At 38.4% G+C, this 17,637-nt stretch overlaps 1 protein-coding gene across 4 annotated transcripts in view; it reads left to right on the top strand.

Annotated features, from left to right (window-relative positions):
- The window catches only part of ATXN7 (ataxin 7), an 84,445-nt gene extending 67,369 nt beyond the window's left edge, over positions 1–17,076 (top strand). For all 4 annotated transcript variants that reach the window (XM_027892411.1, XM_027892409.1, XM_027892410.1 and 1 more), the window contains 8 exons: positions 8,697–8,949; positions 9,624–9,886; positions 10,666–10,748; positions 12,475–12,740; positions 13,151–13,349; positions 14,207–14,328; positions 14,617–15,568; positions 16,680–17,076. In XM_027892411.1, the coding sequence (XP_027748212.1) occupies positions 8,697–8,949; positions 9,624–9,886; positions 10,666–10,748; positions 12,475–12,740; positions 13,151–13,349; positions 14,207–14,328; positions 14,617–15,568; positions 16,680–16,697 (2,156 nt within the window). In that variant the 3' untranslated portion in view covers positions 16,698–17,076. The remainder of the gene's footprint in view (positions 1–8,696; positions 8,950–9,623; positions 9,887–10,665; positions 10,749–12,474; positions 12,741–13,150; positions 13,350–14,206; positions 14,329–14,616; positions 15,569–16,679) is intronic.
- The last annotated feature ends 561 nt before the right edge of the window (positions 17,077–17,637 follow it).

Genomic DNA, 17,637 nt, shown 5'->3' on the forward strand with positions numbered 1-17,637 from the left:
CCTCGTTTGGCTGTGTTAGTGATTTCCCTGAGACTTTGCTGTGCTAATACTGCAGTAAATTTTTAATTAGTGTATAGTTAACGTGGTCAGTGTTTTTAAACATGAAAACAGTTGTTTTATGCCAATTGTGATTGACCAATGTTAATGAAATAAGCTGTATTGATCCTTTTTTATGCTTGAAAAAGTATTAATGCATAAAAGTGTTAAATTAGGGTAAACTAATATAAGGATCTGACTTAACTTAAAAGAAGAAACCAAGTTGTTTGTTTTCCATTGATGTTGTAAATTGAGTGTTTATGTTACAAGAGATTTCAAATTTTGGAAATTTGAAAAATATTGCAATTAATCTTACTACAGGTTTTCTTCCCATCTTCCTCTTCCATCCTGAAAATATTATGAATGTTATGTCCAAAACCTCAGAACAGAAAATGGAGCATGATAGCTCTGCAGGCAGAACCCCAGCCCGGATCCTCATGTTCTTCTTGTTTCTCCAGGGGTTTTTCTTGCCAGTGGGCACTGCCCATAGGTAAGGCTTTTGTCCCATTTGCTGTAGGGAAGCACGTGAGTTGTCACATCCAGAAGGTGTGTGTGGCTTGTGTATGGGGACAGGGGACAGGTGAGAGGCAGGTGACATCAGAGTGTGATGGGAGATTCCTCCTCAGTTCCATCAGCCAGCGTTTCCTCATGGTGAGCAGTAACACCTCGGGGAGAGGAGTGGCTTTGTACTTGACTGGTTCAAATAGCCATGCACATGGTTATATTTCATGTTTTAATCTTACAGAGCTCTTGTATCCTGTGGCAGGGGATGTCACTAGATGTGCAGTACCTAAGAAAAATATTGGTGCTCGGTGTCTTTTTATCCTGTGATTTCTTTAAGATGAAATCAAAGAATGTGATTACCTTGGCTGACACTGCTATTTTTGTGTATATCCTCTTATTTCCCTGCTCAAAACAAAGTCAGTTCCCTCTTCTTGATCTTTTTTTTTTTTTTTCCTATGGAGAGCTTTCCATTTCAAGGCCTTTCTTTTACAGCCGTCTCCAGAACTTTATCACTTAGCCTTGTAACCCCCTTAGTACTGAGGTTCAGTAACAGCCTTTAAGCAAGTTTTCATTGTCAGCATCTTCTTTTTTGTAGCAGAGTCAACATGCAACAATTAAAGCTTGCTACATGTAAAGAAATATCTACAGGGGAAAACATTAAAATTCCTGATCGTGGAGTGAATAAAAGGAGTAGCAAGATGAAAGTCAGGCAGGCATTTGGTTAGGTGAGCTCATCTGAATTCATGACACAATATTATACTATGTGGTAAGTTCTTGTAAGGAGCATTCTTGATGCTGAAAAGGTATAACATGGTAATAAAGTGTAAACCTGATTTCTAGGTAGAGAATGAGCAGAGAGAGAGAAAAGCAGAAGTGAGGTGTTGGTTCTTTTCTTAATTCTTTATTCCCATCTTTCAACACACTGTTCTTTATTAAACTTTTGTTTACTCAACTTTTTATTGAACTTTGGAATAATGTTGGAGGGGGGTATTTCTTTTGAATTTGCTTTAGGCTTGTTTTGAAAAACTGAAACTTTTCTTTAATGTTATTCAGGGTAAACATATGCAAGATAACACATTTTGAGCGGTGTTTTTAAGGAAGCTGGCCCATTCTGCATCTTGAGATGCTACTGATCTATGCTGGTTACCTCTCTCTGATGCTTTTGTTTATTACCTCTGTGCCTTTTCTGAAATTTATTTTGAACAACTGTTTATTTTTTTTTTTTTTAATAGCAAAAGAATGATTTATTCAATACCTGCCTTTTAATCAGGCTGTGCAGGTATTGTCATGTCATCAACAGGCTGCAGAGAGATTAGTGCTCATAATGTGGATGTTATAATCTCTTCATGGCCCGATTACTATCTAAGACACTCTACTGTCCTTTCAGAGTAACTTTGCAATATTTATATTTCAGTGCTTGACAGATTTACAAGACAGTTACTGAGTGCAAGGGCCAGGACCAGTTCCCTGGTGAGAAATCTGTCCTTTCCCCGCCTCCTGGCAGGTTCACTGGGGAAGTGTAAGTTTGAGCTTGGATGTTGTGCCAGAGTCTTTTTGAGGTGTTAAAACCCTTGCATGTGGCTTTACCTGAGCAAAGAGGAGGATGGAGAAGGATGGGGAAAAACATCCTTCTCTCTGTCATGAAGGGGGACATTTTAACAGTGGGTCTCCCTGGCTCCATTTTTTGCTTGTAGTTCTGCTCCATGAATAATTTAATATCCTGCCTCTGTGGGTTTTCCCACATTGCTCTTGAGAGTTTTTCTGGTCCCGTGGGGCTCTGAGTAGCTGAAACAAACCTAATGGGAGTATCTCTAATTCCAGTTTGCTGCTGCACAACACAGCAAAACCCTTGTCTGTCTGCAGGATTGGGATGGCACTATGCATGGTTTGTTGCTTGAAAGGTTATTTTACATCTCTCGGGAAAACCCTGTGTATTTTAAGGAGGAGTTCTAAATCCTGTGGAAATTGATTACAGAACTACTCATGTGTGCTGAATGCAAGGGGTTTTGAAAGGATTAGTAATAAATAGGGAAAAATGGAAAAACTAGCTTTAGTAATGAACGGGGAGTTGTGGAGAGGCAGCAGTGGGGGAAGGGATGTACTTGATGGTTGTTTATTTAAATGCACTTTAGTGTTGCTATGTTCTTAATAACTATGTTTGCAATCTGTTCCTCACTCTCCTTTCCATCGTTGCAATCTTGGAGACCAGGGATGGTGTTTAGGGTTTGGGGCCGTCCTGCAGCAGTTACAGAGGAGATGGCATTGCTGCCATTTAGTGTTGTGCTACCAGAGAATTACAGTCCCATCCTGGCCATGCTGTAGTTGTACCATAAAAAGTATAATTCAAATACCCTAAATTAGAGTTACAGGATTTCTTCTTTTTTAAATATTATTTTAAAGTACTGAGGTTGACATTTAGAATTTTACTAGTGAGGATGATCTTTTTCCATTTCTTCCTCTGTTTTCTTCAATAGCAGCAACAAAACTGGCCCTGCTTACATATGATTTTACATACCTTTGTCTAATGTATTTTGCACATTGATTGCTTGTAAGTGGATTTCAGTTCTCCAGAGTAAATATCTAGAAAAATTATTAACTTATGTGTTGCACTGAATATTTTTCACGTGAGGAAGTGCAAGATACAAAGTTGCATCAGTATTGCTTGGTCATAGCCTTTTTATAAAAGATATTATATAAACCTGTTTCTTAGAGAAATGGTTTATACCTATTGCTATTTATATACTGAAGAACTCTGGTCAAGATATGGAAAACCAGAGTGGTAAGTGATGTGAATACATAAAACAGCGTTACGTGTGTGCCACCCTGACTTGTATTTGGTATCCTACACTATAAATTATATACTTCCCTTGTTTTTCTCCCCTGCTAAAGCATTATTTTGGAGTGCCACAAGCATACAGGTTCTATCAGTCAGATTCTCTTTGTGGTTTTGCTAACTGAATGATAAGCAATAATACCAGCTGCCAGTTGCAAAGCAATGGTTTTTTTTATGAATCAGTAAGACAAAGCACCTCTGGGGAGATGACAGATTGTACTGGTGCCCATCAAGCCTTGGCAGTCTGTCACACTGGTCATTCTGTAACTTTCTTGCTGAAGCGAAGATGACTTTGTTCAGCTGCTCTCTGTTCAGCTGGGGCTGTGAGGTCAAACACCACCCAACTGAAGATGGAGTGACCTCATCCTGCCTTACAGTGCACACAGAACTGATGGGATGATTAAAGGGACATCAGTGGGAGATTAAGGCAGAATCCTTGGTATCTAGGTCCCGTGATTAGAGCAGGATAATAAAGCAGCAATAAGTGAGTGAGCAGCAGATCAAGATCCCGCACAGGCAATTGCTCCCAAGCAGCTGCACACTGCCAGGGTGGCATCTGAGGGCATTTGCCTGCTATGCCTGTGATTGTTTTAGCTCTCAGTTTTTCCTGCATGGATCTAGTTTTTCTTCTTTTTTTCTTTGCCATAGTGAGATCAGAGTGATGGTGGATCAGAGTCCAACTTGGGTTAGAGCTGCAAAAGGGATTTTAGTTGCTTGCAGAGTGAAATCTGCAGCGATGGTGAGATGTCCTTCCACAGCAGTGTCCGTCTGTGCTCTGCTGTCATGTCATGGATCTGATCTTCCTGCGGAAATGAGAAGATCAAGTCACTAAGCTCTCCGCAGTTACTCTAGAAATGTCATACTCTTACTGATAGAAAATAAATTTTATCCTCAGGTAAAAGATTTTTGTTTTAATGTGGCTATATTAAATAATTTCTCAAATGACAAGTCACACATTAGCTCAGTATGATGGAGAAGAGGACAAGTTTGCTTTAATTTTCACTCTTGTCATGCTTATATTTTAGGCAAGACAGATATATGAAATAATAATTACTTACACATAAAGGTGGTTTTACTCTTTGTTTCAATATACACCATTTAATCCTGTAGTCCGAGCAATACTCTTACACCTACTCTACATGGTACTCTTACCGTACATTAAAACTTTTTCTGAAATTTGACTGAAGTGGCAACGTGTTTGACTGAACTAAACTTGTGTGTTTGCCTGGTTATGCTTCATTTTTACCGCTGGCTCCTCTAGTGGTGACACAGGTCACTTTGGCTTGTTGCGCAGTACTGACGTAAGGAGTCGATATAAAAAATAACGCGTTTATGAAATTTGATCTCTACATCTTGTATTTGCTGCCTAAAACTATTAATTGATGCCCAAAGAGAATGAAGAGCACAAAGCACTTCCTAGATTTGGGGGGGAAAATCATAGATCTGGGAGGAACGTTTTGAAAAATTTTGAAGGGTATTGTTGCTCTAAATTTTTTTTTCCTTAATGATTTTTATCTTAAGCATGCAGCAAAGAAAGTAGCATTTTATGAAAAATCAATTTTTTTTTCTATGAAAGGTTATTTTATTTTTTTTAGTATGGCAATAAGTTATATATCACAGTATGTCCCAGTTTTTACTCAGAGATGAAAGAATAAGACGCAGTAGCCAAACATGATGAGACGTTTTCTCTCTCTTTTTTTTTTTCTTTTTCTCCTTCCATGTTACTTTGTTGCACTTTTGTCAGAGATTAGTATGTGTTTAGTAGAAAATACACAAAGGAAAGTAGGGTTTTTTAAACCCAAAAAAATGGCAGCCAGACTGAGGGCAAAGTGAACTGTTTAATTTCTTTTTAATGCTATTTAAGAGATTTATATTACTGATATCCATTTTATGAGGAAGTCCTATGTCCTTTGGCATTATGTATTTATAATTCTTGCTGAACTATGGCACTAAGATACTGTATTTTTCCAGCTTGATAGTTAACAGTTATCCTGGTCACTGAGCAGAGGCATTCCTTTGGGATGCCATCTCTTTTCACAGCTTTCTGACTCTTTTCAGCCCTTCTCCTTAGGGTCACAAAGACGTTATATAAATGCAAAGATATTTAGGGAGGAGTTTATCTGTTAAAATGGAGTGTTGAACACTGCTTTCATTTTAGGTCAGACCCTTCCCAGTGCTGTGGGATCAAGGAGAACTTTGCAGTTCTTCGTCCAAAGCAAAAACTTACATCTTTCTGACATTTAAATAACAAAACAAAGAAACAGAAAACCCAGCAGAAAAATCTGAACATAAACAATTCCTTCCCCCAAATTTGAGAGTTGAGAACTGTGATACACAGGTGCAGTATTGGAAATATCACTTTGATGTGTTGTGTAAGCAATCATGACATAAAAAGTTCTTTTTCTCTCAGAAGTGATGTGAAGGGATGCAAGTGCCAACTTTTGAAATTTTAAAACTCACACCTGGAGATAGTTATATTTTTAAATGTTTTCAGGATGAGTCAGAGTTAATGACAAATGGGAACTATATTAGATTGGCAAGATTAGTAGAATTTATTATTATAATATGCTTAGCATAATAAGCATGGTGGTCTTAATTATTCTGTTTGTGTAGTAAATTTTCCATTAAAAGACTATGTCAATCTGTCAGTAAATATATTCATTAGATGAAGTATGCCATGCTTAACACATATCTGATTTCAAAAATAATATTAGTTTTCTGTAATTTAAAGATGGGGGATCGGTGCTCTTCACGTGGTTTACGAAAGAGAACTTCAGATTTCACTTAAAAACATGAATATTATAAAACAACTGAAACATTATATATAAGCAAATATATAACCAGTCCTACCTCAACTTGTACATAGGTCAACCAAAAATCAGGTCTAGGCAGGTTATGAAAAATGAGCTGAACATTCTTCTTGTTTTGTTGATAGACTACACAAGTCGTGGTTATGCACAGAAGGGGTAAGTGAAGAATTCACAGCCTTACAGTGCTACAATATCTCTTTCAGAAATGATCCCAGAATTCTAGAAAAAGTTCATTTGGGGTTTTTTTCTGTGGATGTGTCTCTGTGTATGGGCAATCTCTCTGACAGGTACACTCTAACATTGGTGTGTGATCAACCATTAGGCTTAGTTCTCGTAGGTATTTTTTTTTATCATTGCCATTTTAAAACACTTTCTATTTATGTTAAACTCACTTGTTGGAGCCTGGTGCTATGAAATATTTATGCAAATAGCACTCAGTAAGATCTCAATTTGGTGCCAGAACAGTGCCAGTTAAAGTTGCCAGAAGAGAAGTGTTCCTATCATTCAGATTAATAGCTGAGATTACTGTTTTGTCTAGTTTATTCCTCATGATTGGATGCAAGGAGGTTCTTAGTCTTATTCTAGTCCCTTTTTCTTTTCATCTGCCAGGATTTTTCAAGGAAGTAACACCCTCTCTTCCTTCAAAAAGCAAAAGTCATCATAACAAACTCCCAGAGATTGCATTAGTCATCGACTGGTTTATTAGAGATTATTTGTAACTGTGATAAGCGCTTAGATTTTGAATTTTCCAAATATACAGAAGGTGGAAGAGTATTGAGCAATTTTTCTCATTATCTCACAGAGTAATCTCTCAGGGTGTAGCATCGCTGAACTAATGGCCCTCAAATAGTAATTTATCAGAGCTGCTCAGGGATTCTTGCCATTGCTATAAAAAGCCATTTGGCAATAAGCAGTGTGTCATTATTAGAAGCACAGGCATTTACTAGAACGTGAATATGCTAAAATGCTTCGTTTACAGACTCTTCAGTGGCAGCTGGTTCTAAAAAACCTAAGTGGATGATTTTGAACATCACAGATAACTACTCGTTCTAAATACTACATTTTTAAGGCAGTTGTTCCTTGAGTTGGATGATAAGTTACTGCACTTGTTGGGTGTTTTTCTTGGCCATTTGTTGGACAAATTACAAAATGTTGCCCCATTTTGTTGGGCGCCTGACCTCTCCACTTTTTGGTAAATACTCATTCAGAAGTTATGACTGTTTTGCTGAAGGTTCATTAAATGGTTTTGCACCCATTAAGCAGAGAAACACATAGAAGTTGGTTCAGTCTCAGAAATCTTTCTTGACTGGAGTCAAGGCTCTGTGTGCTTGCTTTTTTTCTCCTGAACACAGATATACTAATTTACATTTCCCAGAGCATTACAGACTTCTGCACAGGTTGCTCTGGACTTGGCTTTCACTCTTGGCTGTAGTTGTAACTTCATGAGTAGCCCGCTGCTTTCACAGTTCACGCAAGTCAAAACCTGTAAGCTGATCCTGGGATTGATCGGTGGTGGATTTGGGCACCTTTAGCAGTACTTGGCTGAGAAAGAGGTGTTACTGCTGCCTTTCCACTCCTCTGATAGACCTCCTTCTCGTTTCTCTTAGATCTGTGGTTTGCATATACTTGATTGCCAGATGTGTCTCTTAAGCAGGTGTTGATTACAGAGATCATCGAGGAATCACAGATGTCCACGTATCAGCAAACAGTCAATTAACATGTCCGTGTGTAGGCAGAGCTGGGTGCTCCCTGAAGCTGACAGGTGTTTCTAAAGAACTACCTTTATGATATACACTACTTTAGCTGAAATTGTGCTAGTAATATATAAATGCCCATGATTTGATGATAATTAAATAACACATTTGATGATGGAGTATGACCACTTCATTCAAATGTTAAGATTATTGGTTTTGTAGAAGAATATCTGTTGCTGCTTTTCGTGTTGTTGCTAAATAGAAACAACAAGAGGGAAAAAACTCAACCAAATAAAAAACCCACAGTACCCCAAAAAACAATAGTTGACCTGCTGTTCTCAGGAGTGTTCCATACTGAAGGTCTAGTAGACCATGCCAAAGGGGTGTCCTGAAGTAAAAGTGAAAATGATGGATCTAAGATAATTTTGACCATTAGTAGACAGACTTACAAATTATTCTTAACCTTTGAGGAAATACCATACATAAGCTTGCTGGGCCTGAGGATAGGGGTCTCTTGGCTTTGTGTGTCTGAGGTCCTGGACTGATTCTCACTTTTAAGATCAAGAGAGAACTAAGCTTTAGTGCCTGAGGAATGTAGCTCCTGAAGTTTGAAGAGACTCCCATAACCCGCTGGAGACCAGCATTGAGTGGAACCTCATGGATTACAGTGAGGGCTCAAATCCTCTCTGCTCTGTGTGTGGCAGGAGACCTCCCAAGCCAGTAAAGCAAAAATGTTAATGTAGCAAATGGCAACATGAAGTATTTAAGAATTGTTTCTGTATGGGAGCTTAAAACCCCGTTTTTTCCACTCCTTTTCAGAAAGAAGACACAGCTCCTCCAGCAAGCCGCCTTTGACTCCTCCCTCCTCTTCAGTATTTTCCCTCATTTCATCTTTCCCTTCAAAAAACAAAGGTAGCAGTGGAAGTGGGAGCAATCGTTCATCCAGTGGAGGTACTAGTGCACCATCATCAAATTCCAAGTTGTTGAAATCACCCAAAGACAAGCTGCAGATCAGCGGAAACAACAGGTTAATGCATTCGGTACAGCACAGCAAAGTCCCCCATGATAAAATGTGAGTATACATTTTGACAAAAATTAAATATTACTCCTTGCATAGGCACTGCTCTATCAGTAGAGAGTGCCATTGTTTCAGAGGGGTTTTGGTTTAAGAGATAATCACTTCAGACTCCTCCAGATCTTTTCCAGCAGCCTGGAATAGTCAAAAATTATAGCTCATACCCATGACTGCGTTGAGTAAGAACTCTTGCAAAGCTGCATCTTAAATCACCATGAATGAAGGTCATTTCACTAGGGGCTCTTAATTCTTTGATCTAATCTACGTACTTTGATCATAAGGGAGTTTTAGCTCTGATTCAGGTGATTTTTGACCTGCATGTGTGAGATCACAGCACTGCTGGTATAATTTACTGCCACAGAACAGGGCATTTCTCACTGGACATAAGGGGGCCAATCCAGTTGCTTTTGTGGTACTCTGTCTTGTGAATCCAGATAATGGTTTCTGAAGTCCCTGAAGACACCCTGGAATACTTAAGGGAAGTGGGGGAAAAGAGGACAGGAAACATTATGGATATCATAAAAAATATGAAAATAAAAAAGATAATAAGAAAATGAGGAGTAAAGGAGGAAGGTCTACATTTGCACTGGGATTAGATCAGAGTGTTGTTGAGCAATAACATATTTTAACTACTTTTTTTCAATCTGCTTCCCTTTGTTTTTCACAAATAGTATGACTCCATCTGTCAAAGTGGAAAAGATTCATCCAAAGATAGATGGTGCCCAACTGAAAGCTGCTGTTGGTCCAACTTGTTCTACTACTGTGAGTTCCTCAATAAAGACTGGCCTTAATTGTCCCTCAATACCAAAGCCACCCTTGCCTTCCCCTGGACAGATACTGAATGGTAAAGGTCTTCTCTCTGTGCCTCCATTTTTGGAAAAGAAACCTGAAGAAAATACAAATAATAGGAAATTTTTACATAAAAGATTGTCAGGTAATTGTTTTTAATTATTATTTGCTATATTCCTCTTAGTAATGTATCTGTAGAAATACATATAGAAGTAAGTTTCAGGAGCAAATGAAACACTTTTCTAATACTTTACCTTGTAGTAAGTTGGTTTTTTTTAATATTACAATTTACATCTATAATGTGACATACACTTAAAGGATACAAACACCTTGAAATATGGCTTTTGCTTTCAGAAATTGTAGAGATCCTAAAGCCTATCAGTTCCAACAATTTTAAAATTTTGCTTTTCTACTGTCTTTAAAGATTTTTGTTTCCTTCTTTCTATATGTAAGGTCCAAATGTACGTAGAAAATAGAACAACCAGCACCTTCTAAACTCAAAAATGGAAACCTGTCTGCTCTTCACACTTTTTAAACACCATTATTTTGAGTGTTAGTAGAACGGCAGAAAAGTTCTTGACACCAAAACCAGCAACCAAATAACCACTATTTTTTGGTCACAGTCCATGATGATGTTGACTTCTCCTAATGCGCAGAATCGACTCCTCCTTTGGGGTCACTTACAGGTGTAAACGTCTCCATTCTCTCTGTGGCCCAGAGATCTGTATTTCAGCACACCATAAATATGCTGAGAGCATAGAAAATTTAATTTGTACAGTTTTATTTTGCATTTTTATTTGTACGTTTTACTGTGTTTTTTTTGAAAAGTTTCCAATATTGTTAATTTTTTTAATATGAAACTAAATGTTGTTAGTATTTCTAAATGTCTTTTGATAACTTTTCAATATTGTGTATCTCTGACAGAGAGAGAATTTGATCCTGATATATACTGTGGTGTCATTGATGTGGAAACCAGGAAACCTTGTACTAGGTCTTTAACATGCAAGGTAGGATATCTGAATAAGATTATCTGCAGTTTTAATTCAAATTCCTGAGGAATATGATAGAAAATGGAAAACCACAAATTTCTGCTGTCAGTAATTACCACTTTAAATGGTGCCTCTCAAAACATGTTGTCCAGAACCAAGAAGGAATTGTTTTTGAAGTTCAGTTAATTATTTATTCAAAGACATGTTTTCTTAAAGTAACCTGGGGATTTGTATTTTTGTATGAACCCTTTAAATGTGGATGCTGCCATGGGACACTATGTTACTCCACATGTGGGCAGCAGGGGACCAGCATGTTCCTCTGTTTGGGGGTAACCTTTGGCTTGTAGGTCATGAATTTGAAAATTCCTCATAAGCACTGAAAATATTATTTGTCTGTGCAGGATTTAAATAATTCAAGCTCTTCCGCTCTCACAGCCCCTACTTTCCCCCCAGCAGAGTCTGCAGCAGGTACTTGGGAGGTATTTGTGTAGATGTTAATGCTGCTGGATGTACAGCTGCAGCCAGCTCGGAAATGAGGCTCCTGCAAAAGCCATGGAGCGTGCCTAGAGGTCAAACTCTGAATTAAACAACCCATAAAAACTTTCAGTCAGACCAAATGTCTCTTCTGGCTCCAAACTCTTGCGGGACAGAGGGGTATCACTTGGTCCCTAGGAAGCAAAAATCCAGAATCCCTGGAATTGTGCAATATTTTGCTGCTTTCCTGCAAAGCAGCTTAACCTGTCAGTTTGGGAAGCATCTGGTAAATAAACCACCTACAGAACAAAGGTAAATGAAGCTGGCACTAATGACCCAGAGGAACTGAACTTGAACACATTGCCCTTTTGGAGTTACAGAGGGGAGGAAATTGTTTTGCTAATGGAAGAGGGAAAAGCTGGAAGATTTTACCAGAGAAATATGCAAATCAAAAGTGAAAAAGAAAAAGAAAGTAAAAACATTTCTTAGCAATTACTTATACCTACTGATAAAATATTTCTGGAATTGCTATTTGTGTCTGAATTACATGATAATTTTTACCTACTAAAATGAGCCAAATCAAAGCCTTGGTGCCATAATAAAAAGGTATTGTGTGTGACTTTTAACAATTCAGAAAAATAACTTCCATCTATTTCACCTTACTTAGAATTTGGGCCATTTATGCACATACAGATCTTGCTGTGTGTAATGTTCAGGACACTCAAAGAACTCTGAGTCCTCTCTGACTCTGGATTCTGCTGGATGTTTTGCATTCCTTAATATCTATTTGATTATGTTAGTTTTCAAGCAACATGTTAGTATATAGTAGGCAGCAAAGTATTTTTATAAATATTTTTCAGGTTTCCCATTAGAAGTCTTATTTTAAACATTGTTGTGTTGAAAATTTTCATAAGTGCAAGTAAATATTATCTCTCTTTAGTTTTGCAGGAGTTGGCAATTGAGATATCAATGTAAAAAAAGATTTTCAGTTCTAGTCTTAACCTTATAAAAAACTTGGCAGTTCACGTTTTAAAAAAAAATTTGAAAGAAGCCTTTTACTGAATTGCTGGTTTTGTTACTTTGTATCAGACAGGGGTATCATAATCCCCCAAGCCATTATAAGCTTGTTTTCGAAGTCGTATTTCTGTTTGTTTACTAAACCAGGAGTGTGATGATTTTCTCTGTTTTGGAGCTGTAGACACGTGTTTTGAGTGTTTGACTTCCACAAATGCAATAGCCTGGGATTAATGATTTATTCCTGGTTCTGCAGACACATTCCTTAACCCAGCGGAGGGCTGTACAGGGTCGAAGAAAACGATTTGATGTGTTATTAGCTGAGCACAAAAGCAAAACCAGGGAAAAGGAACTTCTTCGACATTCGGATCATCATCAGCAGATGCCCCCTCTCAGGGAACCACATCCCTCACCTACTAAAACTTCCCAGGAGCTGCACCAAAATTCTCATGGAGTTACTCTTACAGAATCAAAGCCTTTATTACCTAATAAACCCAAACCTCACCCCCCCAGTCTTCCAAGGTAAGGAAAATCTGCAGATCCAGTGGTATGAAATTATTACTGGGAGCTTTTGAGGGTGCGATAGGGATCTGTTGGATGGGGCACTGTGTTTGCTCTAGGCCTGATGACTGTGTGCAATTAGCAATTACCTGCTGAGTGTAACTCTGGGTGAGGAGGGTTTGATGTTTGAAGCAGTAAAAGCTGACTTGCATCAGTAACAGCAGGTCAGCAATAACTGGGCAATGCTGCTTTTCCAGGGGTACCACCATAGCCCACGTCCTTCCACTCAGTGGGTGTATTCCGAGACTATGGACAACACCAGGAGCCTGTTAATGTAGATTTTCTTCTGTCAGTCATACTAAGCACTTAAAGGGTGTAATTTTTGACTAGACTTGGTTCAATAACACCTGGTTACTGCTTGCCTTGCCCAGGCCTCCAGGCTGTCCAGCCCAGCACAGTGGAAATGCCCCCAGTGAGTCTCCTTCTGTCCACGAGTCCCCTCACCCTCCCTTGCCTGCAGCTGAGCCAGCATCTCGGTTATCCAGTGATGAGGGAGAATGTGATGAAAAAGAAGAGCCTGTTGAAAAACTGGATTGTCATTATTCAGGTCATCATCCTCAACCAGCCGCTGTACGTTTTAAAAGTTAACCTCGGTCTCTCCCTGGCTCTAAACTTGTAAACAAATTACTTAGGGGTTTTAAGGGTGGTTTTCTATGGAGTATGTGATTTTTTTTTTCTATATTTTGAGAAAATTTTGTGGCCTAGTAGGCGGTGAAGGTTTAACTAGTTGCAAAATAAACATACCAAAAAAAAAAATGTGTTCATAGCTCACTTTGCCAATCCAAAAGAAACTAAAATGCCAAAATACTAAAGATGAAATTTGTAACTGCTCCAAAGGACTGTGGGTTTGGAAAAAGGACATGTAAACAGTGTCTTTTTGGTGAGATTTTGTTATTGGACTTCCCTTCCACACACACACATTTTTTACTCAAGGTATCAACATCACATTAAAGGTAGCAGTAAGTATTTTATATTTAAATCTTGACAAAAGCTAGTTAGTCAAACTAAAAGCAAATTTATTGCCTAGACTGTATGCCAAATTATCTCCTTTTTTAAAAAAACAGACTACAAGCACATAGCTGGTAGCTCCTCAGAAGTAGATGTTACGTATATATTTTTATAGTTTTTTTATACATACACTCAAACACACACTCCTGTATTTCTGTTTAATCAGAGGGATTCAAATTTGACTTTTGCTTTTAGTCATAAGTATGGGAGTATCAGATAGGAAGAAAAAGATACCAATATACCAAGGCTAAAAATAGTTGTTATGCCATAGAAATAAAAATTCTAATTTATAATTTTTTATCCTTTATTTAAACATTAAAAGCATATTTTTTAACAATATTTGTTTATAAACAAGTGCTTTGTTTTTTAGAGAGTTGTTACTGGAAGTAGAAAATGCCAATAAAAATCTGTCTTTTCAGTTTTGCACATTTGGTAGTCAGCAAATTGGAAGAGGTTATTACGTGTTTGACAAGCGGTGGAACCATATTCGATGTGCACTTGACTTCATGTTGGAGAAGCATCTTAATTCACAAATGTGGAAGTGAGTAGTAGTGAAAGAGTTCTTGTTGTTCTTGGTATTTGTAAAAGTACAGGGAACCTGTGATTCTAGTTAAAGAACAGTAATCTTGTGTTCGGATTAATCAGAATGAAGGTTGGTGGTCTGTGCTTTGTTTTTTGCAACAATTAACTGTCAATTTAATGAAACGTTTCAGTGGCATTAATTGACCTCAAGAAACAATCATTTTAATGTAGCATTGTTAGACTGGGCACTAGTCTGAAGAACGGTGGCTACGTGGGGTTTTATTTGTGTCTTTCTGTTCACCTGCAGGAAAATTCCTCCAGCACCCAGTACCACAGCATCAGTCCGTGCTCCACATCGGACAAACTCGATGCCTGCTTCCCAGCACGGTGTCAGTGCAGCAGGTTTCCTCTTACCCACCACGGTTATGTCATCGCCAGCGTTGGTATCTCCTTCCTGTGTGTCTCTGAATAACAAATCGGTACCATCCCACGGAACGACACTAAATGCCAATCCTGCTGCTTTGGGGGCAGTGGATCCTGTCTGCAGTATGCAATCGAGACAAGTGTCTTCATCCCCTTCAACACCTACAGTGCTTTCCTCTGTACCTTCACCTATGCCCAGCAAACCTCAGAAAATGAAATCCAGCAAATCTTTTAAACCTAAGGAATCTTCGGCTGGCAGTGGCACCTGTAACAGCACCGGCAGCGTCAGTAGCAGCGGCGGCTCAGGAAAGAAGCGTAAAAACAGTTCCGCACTGCTCGCACCTTCTCATTCCACAGAGTCCTTCAGAAAAAACTGTGTGGTGAACTCTGGAAACTCTGGGACCTCCTATCATCTGTCGGTGACAGCTTCATCCCACAGTGTTGGCCTCAACTGTATGACTAGCAAAGCTAACTCTGTTAGCCTCAAACATGACCAATCAGGGAGGGGTCCTCCGACCGGGAGCCCTGCAGAATCCATAAAGAGAATGAGTGTGATGATGAACAGCAGCGACTCTACGCTCTCCTTAGGGCCCTTTGTTCATCAGTCCAGTGAGCTGACTGTAAATTCACACAGCAGTTTTTCACATTCACATTCTTCCCTTGACAAATTAATAGGAAAGAAAAGAAAGTGCTCACCTGGTTCAAGCAGCATCAACAGCAGCAGCAGCAAATCAAACAAAGTTGCCAAATTGACATCGGTGAACAATGTTCATGCAAAACACACTGGTGCAATCCCAGGGACGCAAGGACTGATGAACAATTCTCTTTTTCATCAGGTAGGAAATTTTGCCTCAAACTAAGCCAGTGTGAACAATTATATGATTATTCAAGTGTTCTTTTAATTATCAGGTAGCCAGTTCCAGATCCTGTTCAAGTGAAAGATACTTCTCATATTTGTCCACTACTCATTTTGAGTGTTTTTATAGTACATTCACACAAGTTTTTATAAATACTGTAAAAAAAAAAAAGCTACACTTTATGAAAGTAATCTTAAATGTGGTGTTTCAAGTTCCTTATGTGTTACCTGTGAATTGCTTTCAGATGAAATTCATTTATTTTTAAAATATAGTTTTAAAAATCTTTCCAGCCTGCCATGGAACTGAGCTGTGTGCCTCAGCCTGACTCCTTGTTTTCTCTGTCAGGAATAAACATTCTACAAAGTGGAACATAATGATGCTGATAACAGAACTGTGATACTGCGATAAAATAAGCCTATTATCCCAAGGTGTCATTGACTAACTTCTTAGTAATAACGAGATTAAATGTTATAAATAAGATAGAAACCTTTTTAGTTGGTAAATTGAACAGATATGCTATGAAGGAAATGGATCTCATGAGTTTGTATGATCTCATTTTAAAAATTAGTTAGGTGTTTTATTGTTTTTTTAAACAAATCTCAATGGAAAAGTAGTGTCTGCAGAATTGAAAACTCAAGAGACTTTGTTTCCTCTGCTACTAAACCCCTGAAATCTGTGTACCTGCAGAGCCAAGAGGTCAGTAAGAGCTTTTTTCAGAGTGGTTTCTTTATTTTCAGTTTCAGCCACAGAGGAAGATTTTCACCGTCGTGTTTACTGTGACAAAAAAAAAGCATTCAGATGGTTGAATTTTTGTACTTATCTAATAATTGCTACCTCAACTATGCAATATAAATAAAGGAGAAATATAATTTGAGTGATTTAAGGAAGGAAATTGTGCCTGAAACTATTGTAACTTCTTAAGAGCCTTAGTTGAGAATTGTCGAGTCTTGGAGAAGCCAACCACATGTTGGCAGTGTCACACTGTGCCTGAGATTCTCCCCAGAATATACTCCCTTTATCTCAGAAATGTGTTTTCAGAGCTCCTGCAGCCTGGCCCACTCACCCTTCTCTCTCTTTTCTTGCTCCCAAGCCAAAGGCCCGTCCCTGATAGCTGAAGGCACCACGGTGAGAAACGAACTGGACAGTTTTCACTACAAGCAAAACCTCCATCTGGATTTCTGGAGTCCAAGATGCCTTTGAGTTTTCCCAACTTCCCATGGTCCTCAGGTGTGGAAATCTACTGGACTGTCACTTAAACAAGGAATTTCCCTGAAGCCATGTCTGTAGCAACGAATATACTAGAAATGGACACTGGATGAAGTTCAGCCACATAATTGCTCTTATCAGTGTTAACAGTGGTCTGGACTGTTTGCTACAAATCTGTGAGATTTTCCTTACAGGAGTACATCATCTTGCCACTATTTGACCTAGTTTGGCTGGGCAAACGAATGTTTTCTGGGGGGAAATAAACGTTACTGTGGACTTATTTTTATACTGATGGTGTCTTTTGTAGGTGATAGCTAACCAGACAGACACCCTCAATGGAGAGGACCCCGCGACAAGGGGAAAAATGTGTGAGGCACAATGGAAAGAAGCCCTCAAGAAGGGAATATGGCTTTAGTGTTTTTATAGCAATGTTCCTTTAATGGAATATAAAAAAAAAATAGCACAATTCAAAAACTAGTCTGTTTTGCCCAGCCTTTTGCAGGTAATTTGGGATAAGAAGCTATCAGGAGTTTAAAACAAAACAAACCCAACAAAACCGGAAAAAACTTGTTTGAGGCCATTGCTCAGAAAACAAGTATAAAAATATCGTATTTGTGTGATACAAAACCTATTTTCTATTCTTTTGAATAAGATTTGATTGTGGAAGAAAAAGTAATTTTGTTCTTTAAAAATTCCAAAAACATCGAACAGACAAAGGCAAATAACCTCTAAAACTCTATGCCCAAAGAATATATTTATTGACCTATACTGTATACCATAGGCCTTTGTTATTTAAAAAAGATAACTTATTGGTGAAATTAGGCTGGATTTGTCTTTCAGCT

Source organism: Empidonax traillii, unplaced genomic scaffold (genome assembly GCF_003031625.1).
Source record: "Empidonax traillii isolate 1590-97213 ecotype Southwest subspecies unplaced genomic scaffold, ASM303162v1 scaffold351:size1117198, whole genome shotgun sequence".
NCBI classification, from domain to species: Eukaryota; Metazoa; Chordata; class Aves; order Passeriformes; family Tyrannidae; genus Empidonax; species Empidonax traillii.